The sequence below is a fragment of the Engraulis encrasicolus genome, chromosome 16 (genome assembly GCF_034702125.1).
Source record: "Engraulis encrasicolus isolate BLACKSEA-1 chromosome 16, IST_EnEncr_1.0, whole genome shotgun sequence".
Taxonomy (NCBI): Eukaryota; Metazoa; Chordata; class Actinopteri; order Clupeiformes; family Engraulidae; genus Engraulis; species Engraulis encrasicolus.
Window position 1 is genome coordinate 6,730,333 of NC_085872.1, and position 22,817 is coordinate 6,753,149.

At 43.2% G+C, this 22,817-nt stretch overlaps 2 protein-coding genes across 9 annotated transcripts in view; both read right to left on the reverse strand.

Moving 5' to 3' along the window:
* mfsd14a2 (major facilitator superfamily domain containing 14A2) overlaps positions 1–17,118 on the reverse strand; it is a 27,770-nt gene extending 10,652 nt beyond the window's left edge. Inside the window, exons 1-6 of the mRNA XM_063218456.1 lie at positions 16,905–17,118; positions 13,569–13,664; positions 8,294–8,356; positions 6,625–6,752; positions 5,481–5,595; positions 351–569 (exon numbers count right to left, since the gene is read on the reverse strand). Of these exons, the coding sequence (XP_063074526.1) occupies positions 351–569; positions 5,481–5,595; positions 6,625–6,752; positions 8,294–8,356; positions 13,569–13,664; positions 16,905–16,988 (705 nt within the window). The 5' untranslated portion in view covers positions 16,989–17,118. The remainder of the gene's footprint in view (positions 1–350; positions 570–5,480; positions 5,596–6,624; positions 6,753–8,293; positions 8,357–13,568; positions 13,665–16,904) is intronic.
* Positions 17,119–19,473: 2,355 nt separating this feature from the next.
* Positions 19,474–22,817, reverse strand: part of myo9b (myosin IXb) — a 46,206-nt gene continuing 42,862 nt past the window's right edge. For 7 of the 8 annotated variants that reach the window (XM_063218458.1, XM_063218462.1, XM_063218459.1 and 4 more), the window contains 4 exons: positions 22,100–22,223; positions 21,386–21,477; positions 21,038–21,162; positions 19,474–20,631 (listed from right to left, as the gene is read on the reverse strand). In XM_063218458.1, coding sequence (XP_063074528.1) covers positions 20,372–20,631; positions 21,038–21,162; positions 21,386–21,477; positions 22,100–22,223 — 601 coding nt within the window. In that variant the 3' untranslated portion in view covers positions 19,474–20,371. Of the gene's footprint in view, positions 20,632–21,025; positions 21,163–21,385; positions 21,478–22,099; positions 22,224–22,817 lie in introns of all 8 variants that reach the window. The other variant, XM_063218464.1, reaches the window with a different exon arrangement.

Consider the following 22,817-nt stretch of genomic DNA (forward strand, 5'->3'; position numbering starts at 1 on the left):
TGTGTGTGTGTGTGTGTGTGTGTGTGTGTGTGTGTGTGTGCTACTCACGGCGAAGGGGTCGGCCTGCTCCCAGGGGATGGGCGCTCCCCAAGCTGTGTGTGTGTGTGTGTGTGTGTGTGTGTGTGTGTGTGTGTGTGTGTGTGTGTGTGCGTGTGCGTGTGCGTGCCCGTCTACACGTCTGCGTATGTCTACACGTGTGTGTGTGTGTGCTACTCACGGCGAAGGGGTCGGCCTGCTCCCAGGAGATGGGCGCTCCCCAAGCTATGTGTGCGTGTGTGTGTGTGTGTGTGTGTGTGTGTGTGTGTCTACACGTATGCGTATGTCTACAAGCGTGTGTGTGTGCTACTCACGGCGAAGGGGTCGGCCTGCTCCCAGGAGATGGGCGCCCCCCAGGAGGCGGGTCTCATCTTCTCGGGCAGGGACTCGGGCACGGCCACCAGGATGAAGGCGATGTCCAGCAGCGCGATGGCCGTGGCCAGGATCACCACCAGCGTGTCGCCGTACGCCTGCGACAGGTACGCGCCGATCGCCGGGCTCGTCACCAGGCTGGCCGCAAACGTGGCCGACACCTGTGGCAGCAGTCATTTAGGGGACGAGCAAAGGAAGGTCGAGACAACATTAGTTTTAATTATTATTATTTTAAATTTTTTTAGGTGCTTTTATGCCTTTATTCGACAGGACAGTGTGAAATGGAGACAGGAAGCATGTGGGACAGAGAGACGGGGGAGGATCGGGAAATGACCCCAGCCGGACTCAAACCGGGGTCCTAATGGGCATGCAAGCCCAAATGTGGGGGGCTTAGCACACTGCGCCACAGCGACCCCCAACTTGAGTTTTAATTGAACAAAGTTTGAATTCGCCATTGACCTGCGACAGGTATGTGCCGATCGCCAGACTTGTCAGGAGGCTGGCCGCAAACATGCAGACACCTGTGGTAATAGTGATTTAGGGGACAATGTCCACAGAGGTCATGTTTCCTGCCAACAGAGGGGACTTCACCGAGTAGCTGATCAACCCTTCACTTCACTCTGCATTACTATCCGCTAACTCAACGCTGTATGCATGGCAGGGTGTTCACTTTTGAAACGTAGTCCAAATCTGTGGTAGTAGGGATTTAAGGAATAACATCCACAGAAGATGGGTAAAAAACATGGCAGCTTTAGTGGGTTTTGTTTTTATGTTTTTATTATTCTTTGTTCCAAGTTCAGTGAGTGTTCAGAAAGGTCCTTCTGAATTAGATGCATCATCATCATTTTGGAGAACACAACAGCGCTGTGCGTGTACATACACACAGTTTGATTTTTTTGTTTTAGTACGCTTCAATTGTGAACATCTTAAAAGTGTGCCGTCCTCATTGCCTTAGCCTAAGCAAACACACATCTTGACAACTTTGAGCATTTAAGTGCTAGACTGTCTGATACTGAACCCTACCACAAACACCACCTCAAAAACCGTAGTGAGTAACACTGCGCCAATCCCAGTCGTTCTTGGTTTGTGATGCCAGACTGCTCTATTGCTACGGTCACCAGAGGAAATGGTGAGGAAATACAGTTGCAAGTCATCCAAGAAACAGGAAGCGTAATGGTGAAATCTCCTCAGCCTCCCTGGAGTCGCACCACACACCTCTTCTTCTTCTTCTGTGGTAATTCAGAATCGCTACCTCCAACAACACGCCACCATCTCTCATCCAACCAGCTGGCTCATCCCCGCCTATCAAATCTTTACTATTAGATTACCTCCACTTCACAGAATGGCATTTCATGTGTCACTGTTCGTTGAGAAGAACAAATTTGGATAGATCTGCGCTCGCTGCTGACAGATTCGTCTTCTGTGGAAGGGCAGATTGCCCCAAATCACATTACCACCAAGGCTGCATCTCTAACCCAGCCAGCCAGTCATCCAGCCATCCAGCCTCTGCGCAAAGATAGGAGGCCAACATTTTGCATGTGTACGTCACAGGACTCCTTATTTGAATTGTGCACATTGTTGTGTATGGATTTTAAAATTGCACTTCCCATATACAGGGGTACGACATAAAGGGAGAGCTCCTCAATTTCACTCTCTACTACGGGGACTAAGAAAGCAGTGCGCGTGTTATCAGGGCACTAAATTAACTTTTTTCATCACCAGCCAAAACATCTGGTAGATGTTTATCTTACAAGCCAAACAAACACTTTCTAATGGGTCAAAATTGAAGCCAAACTGAAATTTCACCTGCATTTGGCCTGTTGACTGGTGTTTAATTTAGAGCCCAGTGTGTTATTACGCAGTAGTTAAATAAAAGTTCAGTTCAGCCTTTCCATATTTGCCTCCTTTATTTGTGTGTGATATGTGTGTGCCTACTCAGACTCACAGGATCTTGAGTGTGAACACAAACACTATGGGTGGATTCCAATATGCCGACTACTGTCCTCCCTTGCTCACTTGCCTCCTCGTGGCCTTGCGATGACGTCACCGACAAAAGAATTGTATTTCAATATCTCACAAAAGCTCAATATGAATATCATTTTCTCATTTGCAAATTGGATGATGAATGAAGAATAGTCGCCCAAACGTTATTGTGGTTAGGCTGACAGCGGGGAAGCTTCATTGTTTTCTCCATGGAGGCGGGGCGTCAGCGAAATGCGAGGCCAAAAGCACAGACCGAGGATGGAGTCCGCATATTGGAATCCACCCCCATGAGGTGTCGTCCCTTATTAAGCATGTGCACTGCTAGGGAACCATTTATCAACTCACTCATGTGATACCGATTACAAATGCTCCACTCATTCATCTTGGAGAGATGCAGTCTATGATGGAAAAGCAACCAACGTGATCAAATGCAGCTCCAAACTGGGGCTTAACCCATTCCAGTTACATTGCAAGACACCAAACAATGCACCTACCAACACCAACAACATAAAAAAGTAGCATAGATACCAAGCAACCATCTACACACATCATAATAAAATTGGATAATTTAATGTCATCAACATAAGCAACACTGTTTACTCCTCTACTCCCACTGTCATTGTGACGTCGCATACAAGTGAACACTGCACACAACGACATTGCATTCATGCAACACCCCTGCAAGGGGGGCAGTCCTCAATGGCGCCCGACAGGGAGCAGTGCGTTGGGACGGTACCCAGGGATTAAAGCAAAAAAAAGTCATCTGACTGAACTTTTTTACCGGTTAGGTACCCGATCGAGTATCACTCCGTAACCCTACGAAAACCAATGTAGCCAGGCTTTGCCCTCATAACGAAACATACACTGGTTTTATGCAAGGAATGGTGCCAGAGCCAGCACTAGGCATAGGCAGACAGGGCAGTCGCCTAGAGCAGAATAGACCTATGTCTTGAGGGCGCCAGTAATACCAAAAAGTGCCACAAAATCAGAACTTCAACCAACATAAAACTTTACACTTCACATTAACAATGAATATTCATTATACACTCAGTAGGCCTATATACACTCTCAGTATGAATGTACCTGTAGGTACTAGATCAGATGTGCTCAATCAGATGTAGGCCTACAATGCTATGTTTACAGATGCCAATTTCTAAATACAAGAAAAAGGAAAGAGGGAAAGGGGACAGGCCTAGGCCACCAGATTGACTGGAACTGGCCGAGAATGGAGGGATAATGGATATATCAGACTGCAAACATTGAACTGCAATTTGGGGCATGTTTTGGTTATTTCCTCTTATTTCTACCCATTGTTTATGAATTGTTCACAACATTATGCAGAATGGATTCACAATGAGTGTTGCTTCAAAACGGTCTAGCTGATATCACAGAATTATTGATTTGGAATTACAATGCGTTGATACAGTGATCCCATTATGGGTTTTTTTGTAGTAGTAGTATATTTTGTCTTTCCCATCAGAATGGGCAACACTGTTCTGGTGAAAGCACTGGTGCGCATTGCTTGCAGTATTTCTGACATTTAAAAAATAATGCACTGGTCATAGCAATCAGAGGGAGAAAACTAGTTGGTTATTTTGTATGATTTTCACTACTCATCCTGTTACAGATAACTTGACGTTGACGTTTACAAACAGGGTGCGGTAGTCTACCTCTTGTGTTCTACCGTTTTGAAAACCTATGGCTACCGGTACGTTTTTGCTTCTCGATGTGCGGTGACAGGCACACGCTTACCATTGATTTAAAAAACGTCCCCGATTCCTACACGCACCCGTGTTCTCTCCTACAAGCTGACACGACACAAGCAGACACGACACAGTCACAGACATACGTCTATCGAAAGTAACACACTTTCCCAAGCTTGTCGCGTAACTTTCCACTCGACTCAAGGCAAATCACCCACCTATCAGTCTTGAGTGCGCAAATAACTGAACTCAAACGAAGCGTATAGTCCGAGAAGATGGGCACAGACGTTGAGCCACTCAAAAACAAGCACACACACAACTGTTGCTGCACACTATTGCAGTTAGCAAAACTATCGACAACAACAAAGTTAATATGCTATGATTACAGGTTAGACTGTAAATTGTCAGAAAGACAACTAGAGCTAGTTCTACACGTAGCCAGTCAAACGCGCTAAACTTTGAGGATGAAACGCATGGTATTACGCACGGTATATCCTAGCTAGCTGCCAATGATAGCCGTCCCATTGGGGCTATGAATAATGTTAGTAAAAGTCACAATGCTTAAAAGGAAAACCCTTCATGAAAAGGATATCATGCGCAGTCGAAGTAAACTATTCTTTTTTTTCTAACTATCCACCACGGCAGGTGCAATGATAATTGAAACGTGTCCTACCTTCTTCCAGCTATGCATTCCATGCATATGCATTATTATTAGCCCATATTGGAATATCAGTCCAACTCGTTTAATGATGGTCATTGCACTTTAAAGACATAGTATTACACTTATTTTCTTTTCTGCCATCAGTAATAATGTTGGCTATTTGTTTTTTTAATCTCTCGCGCTGCGCCGCAACTGATTTGTTGCTCGTGAACTTTTTTTTTTTGGAACACGGAAGACGATGGCTCAAAACTACTGAGTGAATCTGTTGTATGACACCACCGGTGGTGGCGTGTATAACTATATCCGCACACCAAACACACCTTTCCTCCCCTTCTCATGACCAGGAGTGCTCTCGATTTGAGTTCAGTTGGAAAGTAAAAATTGTAAATTAATTGACATGAATTATAAGGACGGAAATCCGTCCAAACGAAAATCCAGTTGACGGAAATCCGTCATAGCGACGGAAAACTTTAATCCCTGCGTGTACCATGCTCAGGGTAGCTCAGTCATGAAGGAGGATGGGGGAGAGCACTGGTTAATTACTCCCCCCACCAACCTGGCGGATCGGGAATCGAACTGGCAACCTTTGGGCTACAAGTCTGATGCCCTAAACACTCACCCATGACCCCCCAGACTGTTCAGGTTGCAGTTGTCACTAGACCATAGATGTAAGCACAAAGCAAACCACACACAAGAGTCAGACAGACTGGTGTTGTCCAGCTCACCAGGCCATAGGCGGTGCTCCTCTCATGCTCCTGCGTGATATCAGCTACATATGCAAAGATGACGGAGAAGGTGACCGCAAACACACCTGACATGGAAATGACGGCAAAGTACCACCTGCAGAGACGGGAGGGAGGAAAAAAAACGTTCAGTTTACATGATCAAAAACATCTTTCTTTGGCCCTAACGGTAGGGCACTCGTCTACTACGGGGCCGACCCAGTTTCGATTCCGTCACCTGCTTCTGTCACCAGCTGCACTGTCCTATACACAAAAATAAAGGCTAGAAAAGCCAAAAAAAATACTAACAAAAATCATTCTTTTGCCACATTAAAAAGCACACACTTGACAACTTGACAAGAGAGTTCCTCAATATATGTGCATGCGAGTCTGTGTTATGAAGGGGAGGAAAGTTGCTACGCCCGGCCTCAAACCCCAAGGCAGCATGGGCAGCCATGGCCTAATGGTTTGGGAGATGGACTTCAGATATTAGAGGGTTGCCGGTTCAAACCCCACTCCTTCCACTACCTACTGCACTCCATGGCTGAGGTGCCCTTCAGCAAGGTACCAAACCCCATACTGCTCCAGGGTCTGTAACCAATACCCCCTAAATAACTAAGTCGCTTTGGATATAAGTGTCAGTTATGTGTAAAAAACCTGAGAATCTGAGATGCCATACGTGTGTTCTGTCTGGTATACCCAAGAGCAAGGACCACACACACAGACCTGCTGATAGTCGCTCCATCACAGTGACAAGGGCATCTTTTGTGTTTGTGTGATCTGTGTGTTGTTGTGTTTTGACACATTAAACAAATTCATCACAATTATCAATAGTACAAAGAAGACTCCACATGTGTGCATTTGTACACATTTCAATGTGTGTGTGTGTGTGTGTGTGTGTGTGTGTGTGTGTGTGTGTGTGTGTGTGTGTGTGTGTGTGTGTGTGTGTGTGTGTGTGTGTGTGTGTACAGTGCTGTATGATTGAGTTTGGGCCTGATATCACGATTAGCAATAGTACAAGGAAGACTCTGTGTGTGTGTGTGTGTGTGTGTGTGTGTGTGTGTGTGTGTGTGTGTGTGTGTGTGTGTGTGTGTGTGTGTGTGTGTGTGTGTGTGTGTGTGTGTGTGTGTGTGTGTGTGGTCCTCACCATGGGCTGATCTTCATGAGGGGGATGGGGGCGCAGGTGAAGAAGACGGTGAGGAGCAGGAAGGACTTGCGGCCCCACACGTCCGACAGCGCCCCGATCAGAGGGGCACTCAGGAACGACAGAATACCCTGCCAGAGGAAACAGGACGGGAACAGAGTAGAGTAGAGTAGAGTAGAGTAGATTAGAGTAGAGTAGAGTCGAGTAGAGTCGAGTAGAGAGTAGGGTAGGGAAGAGAGTAGGATAGAATAGAGTGTTTATTAATCCTGAAGGCAATTAAGTTGTCCAGTAGCATCCTGTACATACATAAACACAATATACACAAGACATTGCACATGTCATGTACTGTTTGTTTCACATGTGTGTAATGTCTTGTGTATTCTGACATCAGACAGAACATCAGTAATTAGTGTCAGTTGGCAGGTTCAAATCCACTCCTTTAAAAAAGGCAGAGAATGTGCGAACCGAACATCAGCAACACAGGTGCTTAACCAAACAGAAGACAAAGGAAAGGAAATGACAAAGGTCCAGAACACTGTTCTATGATTCCAAAAAAAGTTTAATGGCAAATGAGTTGCAGACCATTTTCATTTCCTTTCATATCCCCCATTACCACTTCAGACAATGAATGTCGTTACACCCTCATACATGGCTGAAATGGCCCTGAGCCAGGCAGTATTCCAGCAGCACCAACAGCAAGTACAACAGTACCAGCGGCAATAACAACAGCAACACCGCATGGAACAAAAACAAGAGTAATGTGATGTTAACAACCAACATCACCATCAATTCACTACATTTGTTTAGAACGGCAAAGAGGGCCTTAGTAGTAGGCTCAACCAATCAGAGGCAGGCACCCAAACAAACATGCTGGTGATCAATTAAACTATGAACATGTGACAGTGAAATAAACCCAAATTAAACTCTGAACTGTAAAGTAGGGAGGAAAAGTGGTCATTAAACAATGAACACTTTTCAGTGAAATGAGCTCAAACTGAACGGTGAACTCCAAAATAGCCAAATCTTGCAAGCCTGATCTCTTCGTATAGGCTGCTCTTTAAAACAACCTCCCGTGTGCAGTAAAACAGGGGAGAGAAAACAAACAGGAGGTAATTAAAGTTCAGCGAGTTGACACAAACTTCATGTGCGAAGGTCACGTGTATGTTATGTCACTGTCATAGACATGTTTGTGGAATTCTTTTCTGTGTCCGTTGCCATGTGTAGAAGAACACAAAGGTCTCTGTCCGGATTCACATTTTGTTGTTCCTCTGTACTACAGGCTGGGGTAGCCCATGGCGTGTAGATATTTAACAGCAGGTGTCGAAAGTCCTGTCCTACATGACTGGAGAGAACAGCGGCTAGTGGGCGGCCATAGTAGCTTATCGGAGGCAAATATGCCATGGGTAGGTGGGGTGGGGTGTGTGTGTGGGGGGGTGATGGGCAAGAGACATTATCTTTCAGAGGCAAATACGACATCGGCGGGTGGGGTGGGGTTGAGGTGTGTGTGTGTGTGTGTGTGTGTGTGTGTGTGTGTGTGTGTGTGTGTGTGTGTGTGTGTGTGTGTGTGTGTGTGTGTGTGTGTGTGTGTAGGGCTGATGGGCGAGAGACATTATCTTCTTTTCCCGTGGGAGTATGGGGAAAGTGTGAGCTAGTGGAAGCGCGACTGTCTTACCTTAACTCCATGAATAAGACCATTCATCAGGAATGTGTGATGGGGGAATGTCTGACGTAAAACCTGAAACAACAGACAAACACAGAGAGAGCGACTGAACAAAGATTCATTTGCTGGTGCGGATGAAACTCCCACAGTGACTGACTACAGTACAGAATACCTCATTGGTGTCATCACCAACTGCCCAACTGTTAATTTGTGCAAACTAAGTGCAGTATCCACAACAACATTGGAATTGAGAAAAGGCCTTAAACGTATTGGTATCAGTTTGTATATTGTAGTTACCGGTACCGCAAATTTGACATACAAATGTTTCGGGACATACAGTGAGTCCAATATGTATTTGATCCCTTGCTGATTTTGTTGGTTTGCCTACCAACAAAGACATGATCAGTCAATATATGTTATGATAATATGTATTCTAATATGGAGAGACAGAATATCAAAAAGAAAATTCAGAAATTAACTGAAGAGAATATATATTAATTTATTTCCATTTCATCGAGCAAAATAAGTATTTGATCCCCTGCCAACTGATTACACTTCCGGGCCCACAGACCAGATGGTCACTTCCGATCAACTTGTCATCTGAATTAAAGACACCTGTACATACTAACATGCATAAAAGACACATTGAATCAGCAGAATCAGTCCATAGTATGAGTGAATCAGTCACACTCCAACCTCACCAGCATGGGAAAGACCAAAGAGTGGTCAAATGATATCAGGGACACGATTTTAGACCTGAACAAATATAAAATGGGCTGTAAAGCCACAAGAAAGAGACTGAGTATTAATGACCCAGCTGTTGATGCATTTCTTCCAAAATGTGAGGAATACAAAATGACTATCCATCAGCCTGTCTGGGGTTCTATACAAGATTTGACCTTTTGTAGGGATTTGATAATCATGAGAACAGAAAGAAATCACCCTAGAGCTGTACGGGATGAACTAGGCAATGATATCAAAGCTACTGGGACCAAAATCACTGAGAACACTACTGGTAACACTTAATTCCACAGAGGTTTAAAATCCTGTAGTGCACACATGGTACCTCTACTTCAGAAGGAACCTGTGCAGTCCCACTTGAGGTTTGCCAACGGACATCAGACTGGTTTAGGATATGATAAGGAGGTGCTGTAGTCAGATGAAACCAAACTCAAGCTGTTTGGCATTATCACAATTCAATGTGTTTTGAGAAAGAGTACTGCTGTCTACGATCCCAAGAACACCCTCCTCACCATCATGCATGAAAGTGGTATCATTATTTTTTGAGGGTGTTTGTCTGGCCAAGGCACGGGACAACTTCACATCGTCAACGAATGGATGGAGGAAGACATGTAATGTGCAATCCTGAGTGCAAACGTCCTTCCCTCCACCACTACACTGAAGGGTGGGCCATCTTTGGATCTCCCAACATGACAATAATACACAACATACAGTCAAAGCAACGAAGGAGTGGCTCAATAAGAAGCATATTAAAGTCGTGAAGTGGCCTAGACAGTCTCCAAATATTAACCCTATAGTAATTCTATGGAGAGAACTGAACCTCCCATTTACCAAGCTACAGCCACAAACTATTAATGTTTTAGAGATAATGTGCAAAGAAAAATGGGCAAAATATTTTCTACTATATGCACAAACATTGTCATCAACCAAAAGAAGCATCTGATCTCAGTGCTAGACAACTAGGACTTTGCCACAAAGCACTTTGTCTTCTTTAGCTAGAGGGGTCAAATACTTATTTGCCTAAATTAAATACAAATAAATTAAAATATATTATTTTAAGTTATTCTATGGAATTTCTTTTTGATATTCTGTCTCTCCATGTTTGAATACATATTATCATAAATTTATAGACTGATCATGTCATTATTAGTGGGCAAACCGGCAAAATCAGCAAGGGATCAAATACATATTGGACTCACTGTATTTTCACTATTAAACTCAATTTTGAGTAACTGCTACTCTTTGCCTTTATACGACAGAAGACTGTACTGTACAGGTCTCCTTAGAAGAGAAACACAACGAGACATTCTGAGAACTTTGCCTGTCCAGGAAACAGGAAGAGACCAGCCGTATACATAAGAACTACCCCCACCCTGGGTTACACCCATGACCACTCTGCCTGTACTTAGTTTCTTGCCATGTATATTGTATAGTGAGCCCATGAGTAAAATCATTCTTATAATACAGGCAAAGAGTAGGTCAAGCAAACTTTAACTTTTAAAATGTGATTAAGAAAATGTTTCTCTTGCACAATTGTCCCTCCAAAAGGAACCATAGCATATATTGTACTTATATGCATGCTGTTCAGTTAATGTATTCGTGAAAATTAAATGTTTATAAAAGTATATATACAGTCTAATTAGGGCTGCTCGATATTGGAAAAAATCAATATCACGATATTTTCTGCAAATATTGATATCACGATATTTTAAGCGATATATACGAAATTCCCTACCCCCACCACTATTATCGTAGTGGAGTAGCACGCATAATAGCTTTCTAGTGTCTAGTGCTTTCTAGTAGCATAATGTCTAGTAAGTCTGCGTGAATGTAGACTTGAGGAGAGCGCGAGACTCGAGAGGCGTCTATTTTTCTCGACATAGAGCTAGTTCTGATGTACCACCCCTGCGTTTTGCTTAATCCCTTGGCTGCCATACTGCACCGTAGCGTTGCAAATGACAAATGACAAAATATCACGATATATGAATTTTGATATTGATATCATGATATATGATCAATATTGATATCGCGATATAAATACGATATATTGCACAGCCCTAAGTCTAATTAGTAAAATACATATTAAAAAGCATACACAGTAAACTGTCAACTCATCATCCCTCTCAACCACTAGACTTTATGTAAGACCGCAAGCCTGTTCTTGCCCTCCATTGACATCCAGTTGAAAGCATGCTGCTGTGAGAACATGGTCTGGTTAATAATCACCATGATGGCTCCTGTCCCCTTACACTAAACACACACAGACAAAGTCAAGGAGTGTTTCCACCGACGAACTGACTGACATAAGACTATTGCTCTCTCGGCTACTATCAGTCAGACGCAGCAAAGTAGTAAAAAGCCAATAGGAGATCAAATAGGGGGCAACATAAATGGATATTTATCCATCCACCGTCTACAGAGAAGCAGGCTGAGTGGTAAACATGTTCCATACGTTTCTAATGGATATAGATAAGCAATGGAGGGGGGATAAGTCGGACATGATGAACGTTTCTCGAGTTAGACCTAACCATTAGGCGTGCAAGCATGGGCCCACACACACGCACAAACACAATCATGTCATTCAGAGGCCAGAACAAAAACACCATCTGCAACAACTGGCAGTCTACCTAAAGGACCTAATTACATTACCCCAAAGTGCTAATTACTCTGGCCTTGCTACTGTGAAACCCAGCATTACCTCAGTCTGTGGTGCTGACTGGAAAGAGCAATGCAACGCATATGCCTGTGCACATGCTTGTGCTAGGCGTGTATTGTGTATTATATTTATAAATGTGAGGACATGTGCGTAGAGTACATTACATTATATATTACATGGTTAGCTTCAAAGTCAAAAGTCAAAGTCAGCTTTATTGTCATCTCTTTGCATGTACAACTGAAAGGGATGGAAATTGCATTTCTCACCCTCCCATTAATTTAAATTGGATCATGTGCCTTATTCAAATGAAAAATGGATGATTCTGGTTAACTTCCAAGTTCCAGGGAAAATCAACAGAGTGTACCTACTATGTTTTTTGTGATCAGACAGTTGAAAAATTCAGACAAACCCTTTGCACGAGAGCTACTAAAGACTAATCCCCGTCCAAAACACCAGACCAAATCTAAGCCTGAAAATGACTTAACACCCAGAGGTGTTTCCCTGGCCATTACTCCAACAACAATGAGGATTAGTGGCCTGTGTGCCTTACTACAAGAGGCCTGTGGATTTGTGCCCTGGCTTCGGGTTGCAGGAATGATTTGGGATCTTCCCATTGGTAGGGCTAGTACTTAGATGTCCTAAGAAAAGTAAATCAGCAAGTTCTAGAGTTGAAATAAAGTGCAGGGAATAAGCAAGAACGGTAGAACAGTAAGGAAAGAACAGTAAGGAAACAAGATAATTAAATTATGAAAAAGTGCTCACACACTGTAGAAAAGACATGTCAACACAAATCTGTTGATAATCTAATTTAGGCCCGTAGTGTAAAAGGGGATTATGGACGGCAGGTGCCAAGCCCTATCAGCAAGTGACAATCTGTCAAATCCAAACGGATGGGATGTGTGAACCAGTCTAGCCGCCAACGTAAATATATGCATTAACAGCACAGGGTGGGGAAAAGAAAGATTTTGACGAGTGGAATGAGAGAGAGCAACAACAACATTCAAACAGATTAAAATAATAAAGTAACAAACACAGGGGGACAGAAAGAGGCCAAGCAAAAGAGAGAGGAAGAAATGGCAAGAAGTTAAAACAAAGTCAAAGGAAAATAAAACTAAAAAAAGGAAAGCGAAAAAAGTCGAGTGTTATAAACAACAGAGTTCTATACACAATCTCCGGTAGTCATCTTCTTGAGAAATGAGGGTGCCTCAGACAAAGTCCAGTCCTCCTCAGTCTAAAGACAGTGGGCAGGCTGGCAGACAGAACCCACAGCTCTGTCTGTCTCACTTCAGTCCGGCGAAAACACCAAACATTTCCCACTTCAGCCCCTGCGTAGTGTACTGGAATAAATGCATGGTGTGCCCAACAATGGACTTGTTTGATGTTTGTTCTCCAATATTGCATGGGCCATTAGGAGTGCCAAGTCCTTGCCAACGCTCCCTACGCGCTTTTTGCATCAACAAAAACCCACCCGGCCGCACCCCCCCACCCCATCAAACCCACCCACCCTCTCTCATGCGTCATGCTGCCCTCTCCATTTGATTAGGCCTCAATTATTCATGTGGGCCAGTGGGACCGCATTCATGATTCTGATTCTGTGCCTGGCGGAGGGGGCAAATGAGCTTGCCCTGGCGCTCAGTGGTGTTTAGAGGGGCAGGCGGGGGGCGGCGCAGGGGTCGCAGGCTAGCAACTGTGTGTGTGTGTGGGGGGAATTCAGGAACAGTGGATGGAGAATGCCATGGTGAATGCCACCTCAGGTCTCTCTGTCTCTGTCTCTGTCTCTCTCAGGTGGGGTGAAGTGTGAAGTAGAGTGGTCTGAGAGAGGTGTGGTGTGGTGTGGTGTGGTGTGGTCTGGTACAGTGTGGAGAGGTGAGGCGCAAACTGTTTGTTTACCGTGAGCATGGGGGTGGTGAGCAGGCCCCAGGCGAAAAACTCCAGGAAGATGACCACCACCGCATGGTACACGCTGGGCTCACCGATCCCCTGTGGCTGAAACACAGGAGAACGCAAACATGAAACACACACACACACACACACACACACACAGGAGAACACAAACATGAAACACACACACACACACACACATGCACACATGCACACGGGTGGGAGACGTGACGCCTTGTTTTTTCGTAACATTGGTTAAAAACCTACAAAACTGTTATTTTCCTTTAAAAAACAAATGTCAATGAAAGAAGATGTGGTACATTATGTTTCATATTAGTCTTAGATGAGAAGAAACATTTTTGTTAAGATTTATGTAAAGGTTTTTATGTCAAATTTCCTGCGGTGTGACTGTAACATTAATGAAACAATATATAATAATATATATATAAATTAACCAACAACATTTTGAATAATGTATGAAGCATTTGGCATGATTGCATAAATATTAACTTTAGATTAAGATATGTGAATGTGGAAAAAACTCAAGACAGTAATATTAACTACAAGTTCAATTTCGTAACACAAATTGCGTCCTGTGGGATGACATGTATGTCAATGTTTGTGAATGGGCAGCTGCAAGGCCAACTACAAGGGTCTTAAAGACTGGCTCCTAACCAGTCAGTACCTCAGTTATTGGAGAGTGCTGTGGAAGTTTAAGGTGACTCTTAACCTCTTAATATGTCTTCATATTGCAATCTTTCTGTCACGCAATGCTTAGGTTCATTTTATGGTGTCCTGTGGTGTGACTGCTCTTATAGGAGGAAAAAAGGTTTTTTTATTAATGAAAACACATATTAAGATTAAACATGATATCATTATCAAGTTAGCATGAGCTCAGATGTCAGTCATGTATACAAAAGGATTAAAATGGCCATAATGCAGTGAATTCCCTGTGGTGTGACTCCATTTTCCTGCGGTGTGACATGCCTATGCTATGTGTTGATGCAGGACACATTTTCCCAAAAATGGCAAAAATAAGGTGAAATTCCACAGACCACTGAGTGCTTTATTTTTCTCTATTTTTTTTCCAATTTTTATCCATCATTTTTTTCAGGAATTTGAAAAACTTTTTTTTTATTTTGCGTTACGCCCTTAAACGTCAACCACCCACACGCACACGCACACACGCACACGCACACGCACACACACACACGCCAAAGAGCACAGATAGACATGAACTGAAGTTCCAAAGAGCACAGATAGACATGAACTGAAGTACCAGGTCATGGTGTGTTCAGATAACATGTATAACCAAACATAACAGCAGATCGCACATTTGATAACATAGCAAGTTTAATTCATCACATGATGTTCTGAATGGGCTGGGCTGGGTTGAGCTGGGCTGGGCTGGGTTTGTGCGTGTTTGCTGGGGGATTGTCCTTCCTTGTTTCCTCATTTTAAATGGCACGAGCACACTGATAACAAACAGACAAAGTGACATAGACTCCCATGACACTGAAGTAGGGCAGACTGCTCACTCCAGAGTCAGTGAGCACAAAGACACAGCGGACTGGAGTGTTGGACAAGTTGCCGTTGACCCCCCTCCCCTCCATGTCTTCCCTTCCCTTCCGTCCCCCATCGCTCCCAAGTGTGAGCTCTGAGCAAAGAAGCATTACTCAGGTGTGGCACTCAGCAGCAAAAACAAACATGCATGCCTCACATGACCGTGCCTGATTGCTACCGTTGACAGACAGTGCATGCATGCCACTCCAGCCAATCACTCTCATTGGAGTAGCAGCCAAGGGGGGGTCAGGTGGGAAACAGGGGCTGGGGAACTGCATCTTGGAGGGCTTTAACGAGTCTCAGGAGAAGCCTTCCTTCAAACAAGCCTGTGTTGCTCTGCTTCTCTAGGTTGGTTTAACTATAACAATAGGATGTTTTAAAACCTATATGACAAACTCTCAGTTGACCATTAAAGGGGGTGTACTATTAACCAAGTAAGAATGGTGTTAAAGTGCAGCGTCAGTACAACATGGACCGATGTACAGTAAATGCACTCAGCAGTTTGGTGTACTTAATCCTTTCCACAATGATTCAGTATTGCTATGATGACAACTCTTTCAAGGGTGGTCATGTATCAGGCAATACCTGGTGCCAATGAACTGCCAACTACAGTACCTGCCTTCAAAAGAACAGCAAATCAGTGTTTATGTACAGCCAACTGCCCTGCTGTTCAAATCAGTAAAAGATCAGATTGTGGTGCAATAAGCACCTCTAGTAATGCGTTTTACAAAATCCACTGACAACACACAAGTCCCAAATAACATAGATCATCACTGCTTTAAAAGTCACTGACATGGTACTCGGAAAAAAAACGACACAGCTCTTCTTGGTTTGACTGACACAACGCACAGTGTAAACGCTTACAATACACAGGAATTACATCAGCGGTGAATCGCATTGGTCGTTGTTTTATCAATTCACTGACATCAACGATGGACTTACACTTCATTTAATCATGCAAACAGCAGCCATTAAAGTAACTGGCCAATTTACGTAACCTCTCAGTAGCCAACCTATCTGAGGCAACCCATAGCCAAGTTCGATTTGACAAACAGGTGTTAGCTACGACTCTGCGAGAAAACATGATCCTTACACCAAAACACTCTGACAGAACACTGGTTCTCGGCCAGTACATCCGGCATATCAGCCGAAGACCTGAAACGGGGTAGTTGTATTCAATAATTATTAAATTTGATTGTAGCTTGTCATCTCGCTAACAGCCATCATAATTCTACAACTCCACTGTGCTAGCTAGCCAACATCCCCATCTGCTAAGAAACACACCCTGGGCAGCTTGATCTGTAACTACACTGGATGGATCATTAATACCACTGTCAATACCAAGACCTGGTTTTGTGATGCAAGACCAAAACTGCTGAAATCAAATGTCACAATATGAGCTGTAATTGGAGATGTATCCTACAATCAGCTGTGGCACCCAGCATTTCGTATGTCAAAGGGTTAGCTACCTAGCCAATACAACTGACAGCCAAAACGTTACGCGTTAATTTGTAAGTTAGTGACATATAATATGATCTGTCGTATGGACAATGTGCATGTATTGTCACAAAGACGTGCATAGAAAGGTCCAAATGTATTGTTATCTGACAGGCAAACGTCAGAAGTTCTGCTTTCACCCACCCATTCAGAGCAACAGTCCATTAGCCAGGCTAAGTACTAGCTATCATGACAATATCACCCATACATACGCCTATTTTCCTAGCTAAACAAGACGAGCTAGTTGATAGCCTGCTAACAGAATAAAATAAATATTTAACTCACACTGCCTCCATCTTTTATTATAATTTTCTTTGCCAGAAGAATGCTGCGGTTCAGCCGCTTTTTCTTCTTCTTCTCTCCAGTCATCGTTAACTTATATCCATTCTCGTTGTCAGAGTTGGACCTATGTGATGATCCTTAAAAATAACAGTTTGCTAACCTGCAAATAGACTTTACCGTTAGCACGCTAGCAAAACGATTGCTTGTGCATCTCATCCCCACCTCACTCTGACCCGTCTTCCTGATTAATAAGCCCCGCCCGTTTATTGTAATAAAAAGGAGCGATTGGTACATCTTTTAAGGAAGTTGGACACACATTTCACGTGATTGGTTGAGAGAAATACTCGCGCATTTATTCATTGAATTCCATTTTCTCACTTGACAGCTCTCCTTGTTGACAGCAGCCGGGACATTCTAGTAAAAAAAGAGCAAATCTCCTGTCTTGACTTGATTTTTAATGGTTTATGGAGATAGTTCCCTCAACATGTCGCCTGTGTCATGCACAAGACCTGTTCAACATTCAGATATTATGTGTATTATGTATATTATGTTATATTATGTGGGTCCACAATTAACTTGACATTTGACAACACATTTTCATCAATATTCAAGTATTTGCCTTGAGTGGGCAGGTAGAGCCAGAGGTGAACTAGCAGCAGGTAACCTTGGGTGGAGTAGCCACAGACCTGTGGGAGTGGCACAGACCTCCACTGGGGAAAGCAGGAACATCTCAGGGAGGGCTCCACCTGCTGCCAAGTTTTGTTTTTGACTGACTTGTTTTTGTTTTTCTGTCTTCTGCAATGGTTTTGGTGCCATATGCTACGGTCATTGATCTGCTGTCCATATGCATTTTCCCACTGGCCCCTGCATGATCCTATGCCACTCATTTCCACAAGACATTTTCCCTTGCAGTGTAAGTACATGGCCGAAGAAGAAGGCAGACGGTCCATGGGAAGCTCTCAGGGCGCCTGCTTACAACACCCCTTCGCCTCAGTAAAACCGGCACTACCCCTGGCCTCTTGTGATTTACTGATTACATGAGTGCGTGTTGTGTTTGTTTTAGAATAGGGTTTCTCAGCGGGGGCTCTAGGCCCTCCCAGGCTGTCTTAGGGAGCCCTTGGGGGCACATTGAGTTGGAGGCAACTGAGCAAATGGGGGGGCAATAGTCTATCTTATTTTCTCTAATACTAAGGGGGGCGTTGGCACCTAGCAGAATTATGATGATGTCAAGACGGTGTTGGGAGGCTTATGATGAGGTCAAGGGGTCATGTCTGTTCAAAAAAGGTTGAGAACAACTGGTATAGAACTATGTGCAGGCCAGGGCAATTAGTGTATCTCACAGCATAAGGCTCTGCTAGACAGGCCGTGCCCTCCTAGTGACGCAACAGCTTCAGCGTTGGTACCAGTCAGGTCAAGAGTCAATTCAAGTACTTTCTGCGTTCCCGAAAATATGGGAAATCCTCCCACTTTGTTGGGAAGCAAACGATCATTAGCAAACCAAGGGAGGCCAATTGGGAAATGCTGTTTGGGAAATGTTAATTGTTATGCTCTTGGTCAGACCAAGTCTCGAAAAGATTTGAAAGTCGATGATAATCAGGCTAGGGCTCTGCAGCCCTGAGTTGCACAACTCACCATCTTCACTGGCAGCCAGCGTCACAGAATCTATTACAAAACGTCTTTAAACTTGATTAAAGTCAGGCCATACACTTAGTACCAGCATTGGCTGAGACAACAAAGGTACATAAATACATTAAAAACCGTATTCTTGAAAAAGTGGTGATGACATGTTCCTATGATGGTGTACACTCCAGTTATTTTCTTGCCTTTATGGCCACGGGCTGGGCTACTTCATCACCGTGTGAAACAAGCAGCACATGAAATGAAATGCAGAGGTGTCAAAAGTACATGTACCAAAAGTAAAAAATAAAAAAACACTGTCTCCTTCCAACCCAGGTAACTTATCTGAGTAACTTGTGCACTTGTCATATGATCAGCTGACTCTTCGCTGGGTGCATCAAGTTTGTTTTTGGCAGGCCCTTGTTATGCTGTAAGTGTTTTTCAGTAAAATTGGAGTGTTACAGCTATGTAATATCATGTGCAGTGCTAGTGTTGTGCTTACACCATGAATTTACTTTAACTTTTGAGACCTCTGATGAAATGTGAGCGACCAGTTCTTCATCCATCCATCTCCCTCTCTGCCCTGGCAGGTTGTAGTAGCTGCTGGGGCCACATGTGAATCACAGTCTTTTTACAGCCATGAAACCAAACACTGAAAAACACTTTCCAGAGGTCACATGTTCCAGCCGGCAAAGTAAGAAAACTCTTGACCCATCTCCCCCCCCCCAAACTCTCTCACATGCACATGCACACGTACGCCCACACACGCATGCATGCACATGCACGCACGCACGCACGGCACACACGGCACACACACACACACACACACACACACACACACACACACACACACACACACACACACACACACACACACACACACACACACACACACACACACACACACACACAATGTGACCCATGATGACATATGAATACAGTGTAGGAATTACTTTTAATATCAAATTTTTAAAAAGTCCTGGAGAAGTCTATAAAACGATGACTGATGCATAAGTGTTGTGCTGATCAACTTGAACTGGGTAGCAACAGTCAGTCACACGTTGGCATCCACCAGGTACAAAGAACAATAAAGACCATAATATACAAAAATTGTAGATGAAAAAAAAATCTTTTGTATATTTGTACAATTTTAATATTTCTTTCTTGTTCAAACAGTGTTGTTTGTAAACATGCATCTGCTTTTTTCATCAATGTTTGTAAACATCTATGATTTCTCAGATTATGTATTAATAAAAAGGTCATTACATAAAATATAGGAAGTTGCTGAGTTGCTGAGAGCAATTCAACAACTAGTCCCTGAACATAGTGGTGTGCATCATACTATTTTCACCACCCCTTTTCTGAGGTGATTTGCAGTGAATTTTTAGTCTTCAGTCTGATGTTATCACACAATCAATATATAATGCAGATAATATTCACTCAATTCCTATGTCTGTGGGGCGTTTAGCCTGTTGTGGTAGACAATATTGTTTATCATCATACTGTATTTTCGGGGTGTTTACTGAGGTCCTTGTGAGGTCCTGATTTATGGGGTGTCCCAGGCATTTTGCCACCTGCAACCTGTAAGAAGATTTTGTCTCCCAAAAGATTGTTCTATCCCGTTTCCTCAAGTTAAAAGGAGTCCATGAGTCCAGAGTGACCGCGGTTGTGCAAGGTGGCATGGGAACATGAAAAGAATGAGATCATTATAAGAGGCAGCATTCAGCATCGTTGCCATAATGGCAATGAGTATCTGGTCCAGTCACTTGCATCCGTGCCATGAACTGTGACAACTGCTGCAAAACGAGATGACCGTCAACATTGTTAGTGTTCCTCGTGACCCTGCTGAGTTATTATACATCATCGTCTATGAAAGGGATGTCGAGATCGGAGAAGCGTCTGGTGACTTTTGGGCTGCTGGCATCACCCGAGCAAGGCGTGCCATCGCCACCCACATCTTGGTCTATCACATATAGAGATTGAGTTCCATCTCTGTGTTTGGATGGGCGCTTCTGCCTGGCATCGGGACTGCACGGGGCATCTGATTTTAGTTTGCTGCCTTGTGGAGAAGGGCCCTCTGTCCGGCACCTACTGGGGTTAGGCATCGTCTTCCCTACAGCACAAGAATTAGCCCAGGATTATTACAGTCAGTGGCCTCATTTGCATGGGGCATTTAATTCCGAATTAACCCAATCTAATTCTGAATAAATCTTAATTCCGCTTTGAAAATGTCATGTAAACACTTCACAATTCGGAATTAAATGAAACTTCAAAGTAAACTCGACTGCACTATTTAATTCTGAATTATTCATTTGGATTTAAAAACGCTGTGTAAACGTGGCCAGTGGGTCTTCAACCACAGGCCTCACAGACATTTATGAGACACTGTTTGGGGGGAATTAATACAAACAACAATATACAAACAAACAAATAAACAAATAAATCTGAAGGCCATTAGTACACGCCTTTAGTTATTCAAAATAAAACAAATCAATGCTATAAATTACCTTTTTACTGACCTTCTGAATCCAAGCTAAACCCTCTGTCGTCCAGCAGGCTTTCTGAGCTTATGGATGACTCCGAGTCCAGGTTGTCATCCGACTGCTCCTGGTCAAGGTCAGGCAGCCTGAAGGTCAGGTCATCCCTGAAGAAGAAGAGCATGAGCCACAGAATGTTTATCCAAAGATTCAAAATTCCATACACAGCTTCTACTGCAGGTGCAGCAGGGGTGAGTATTAAAACAATTGAACAAAAAAAGGATGACGACACACTGCTTGACTGGTTTATTTAGAGCGAACAACAGGTTCTGCCTCCAGCCACACCTCCACTTGATTATTGATTGACATTACATTAAGTCATTCACTTACTTCTCTTGCTTGAGTGACTTGATCCTCTCAATCAAGACCTTCTCAGATTCCATGGATATTGTATCCATTTCACATTTAGCCCTCTCATTGACCTAAAAATCAACACACAAGAATAAATTAAGATGTGATGTAACTATTTAGAGAGCCATTTTTATTTTAAGCAAAAGATGTTACTTTCAAAAGGTACTGTATATGGCCGCTATTCCATAGAACAGATGATGCTGCTGAGTAGTAGTGGTGGACATATTTTAATGGCATTGTTTATTTTAACAATTGGACCTTAAAATGGATCATTTCAATATGATGAATTGATTGCAAAGTAGGTCCACAAACTGATATGACCTACCACTGTAAATAGCAATATTACCAACATTTTTCAGTCATGAGCTGCAGATACAATGCCTGATCTTATCAACCTAAATGTAAAGGAGTAAGAGTCACTTCATTACTTCTTGGCAGACCTTTGAACCGATGCTATGTATGTTGTATGTATGCGTGCGTGCGTGCGTGCGTGCGTGTGTGTGTGTGCAGAAGTACATGCACGTGTGTGTGTGTGTGTGTGTGTGTGTGTGTGTGTGTGTGTGTGTGTGTGTGTGTGTGTGTGTGTGTGTCTGTGTGTGTCTGTCTGTCTGTCTGTCAGTCTGTCTGTCTGTGTCTGTGTGTCTGTTTGTTTGTGTGCGAGAGAGCACACGTGTGTGGTGTGTGTGTGTTTACCGTGTTCTGTCGCCGTAGCTTCAGCTGGTTCACGGCCAAAGCCTCAGCGTACTCTAGCTGTTGTATTTCCTCCATCTTAACGTTATACTTCCTCGCCTGCTCATTTATCAGAATTTCCACACACCTGCAGGAATCGGATGTAATGACAGCAATCTTTCAACATTGGTATTGTTTTAATTAATCAATGTAAATGTACTATACAGAGCAAGAGGAAATAATTTGAATTAAGAGGAAATGTGGCAACAGTGTAAACATTCTGACGTTCATTAGGTCTCTGTGGTCAAGGAGCTGGTTTAATGTGTCAAGCCACAATAAAACAGGCCACAAGCAGACCCAAGTGGAAACTGGGAAAATTCCATTATTTTGTGATTTTCATTCAGAAAACAGTATTGGTTTGTCTAAAAGCATTTGTTATGTCTTTAAGGCTGGCTTCATGTCTTGTCTATGGGAAAGATTCTTTTTTCTACTTTAATAATAATAATAATAATAATAATAATAATAATAATAATAATAATAATAATAATACTTTCATTTTATATAGCACCTTTCAAAACACCCAAGGTCGCTTCACAAGGTATCGTGTAGGAAATTGTGAGTGTGTGTGCGCGTCAGTGCGTGAGCGTGTGTGTGAGTGCATGTAAGTGAATGTGCTTGTGGAACTAGCAGCCCTAAGCCTCCAGGAAGAGATGTGTCTTAAGGTGTTGTTTAAGAAATGTAC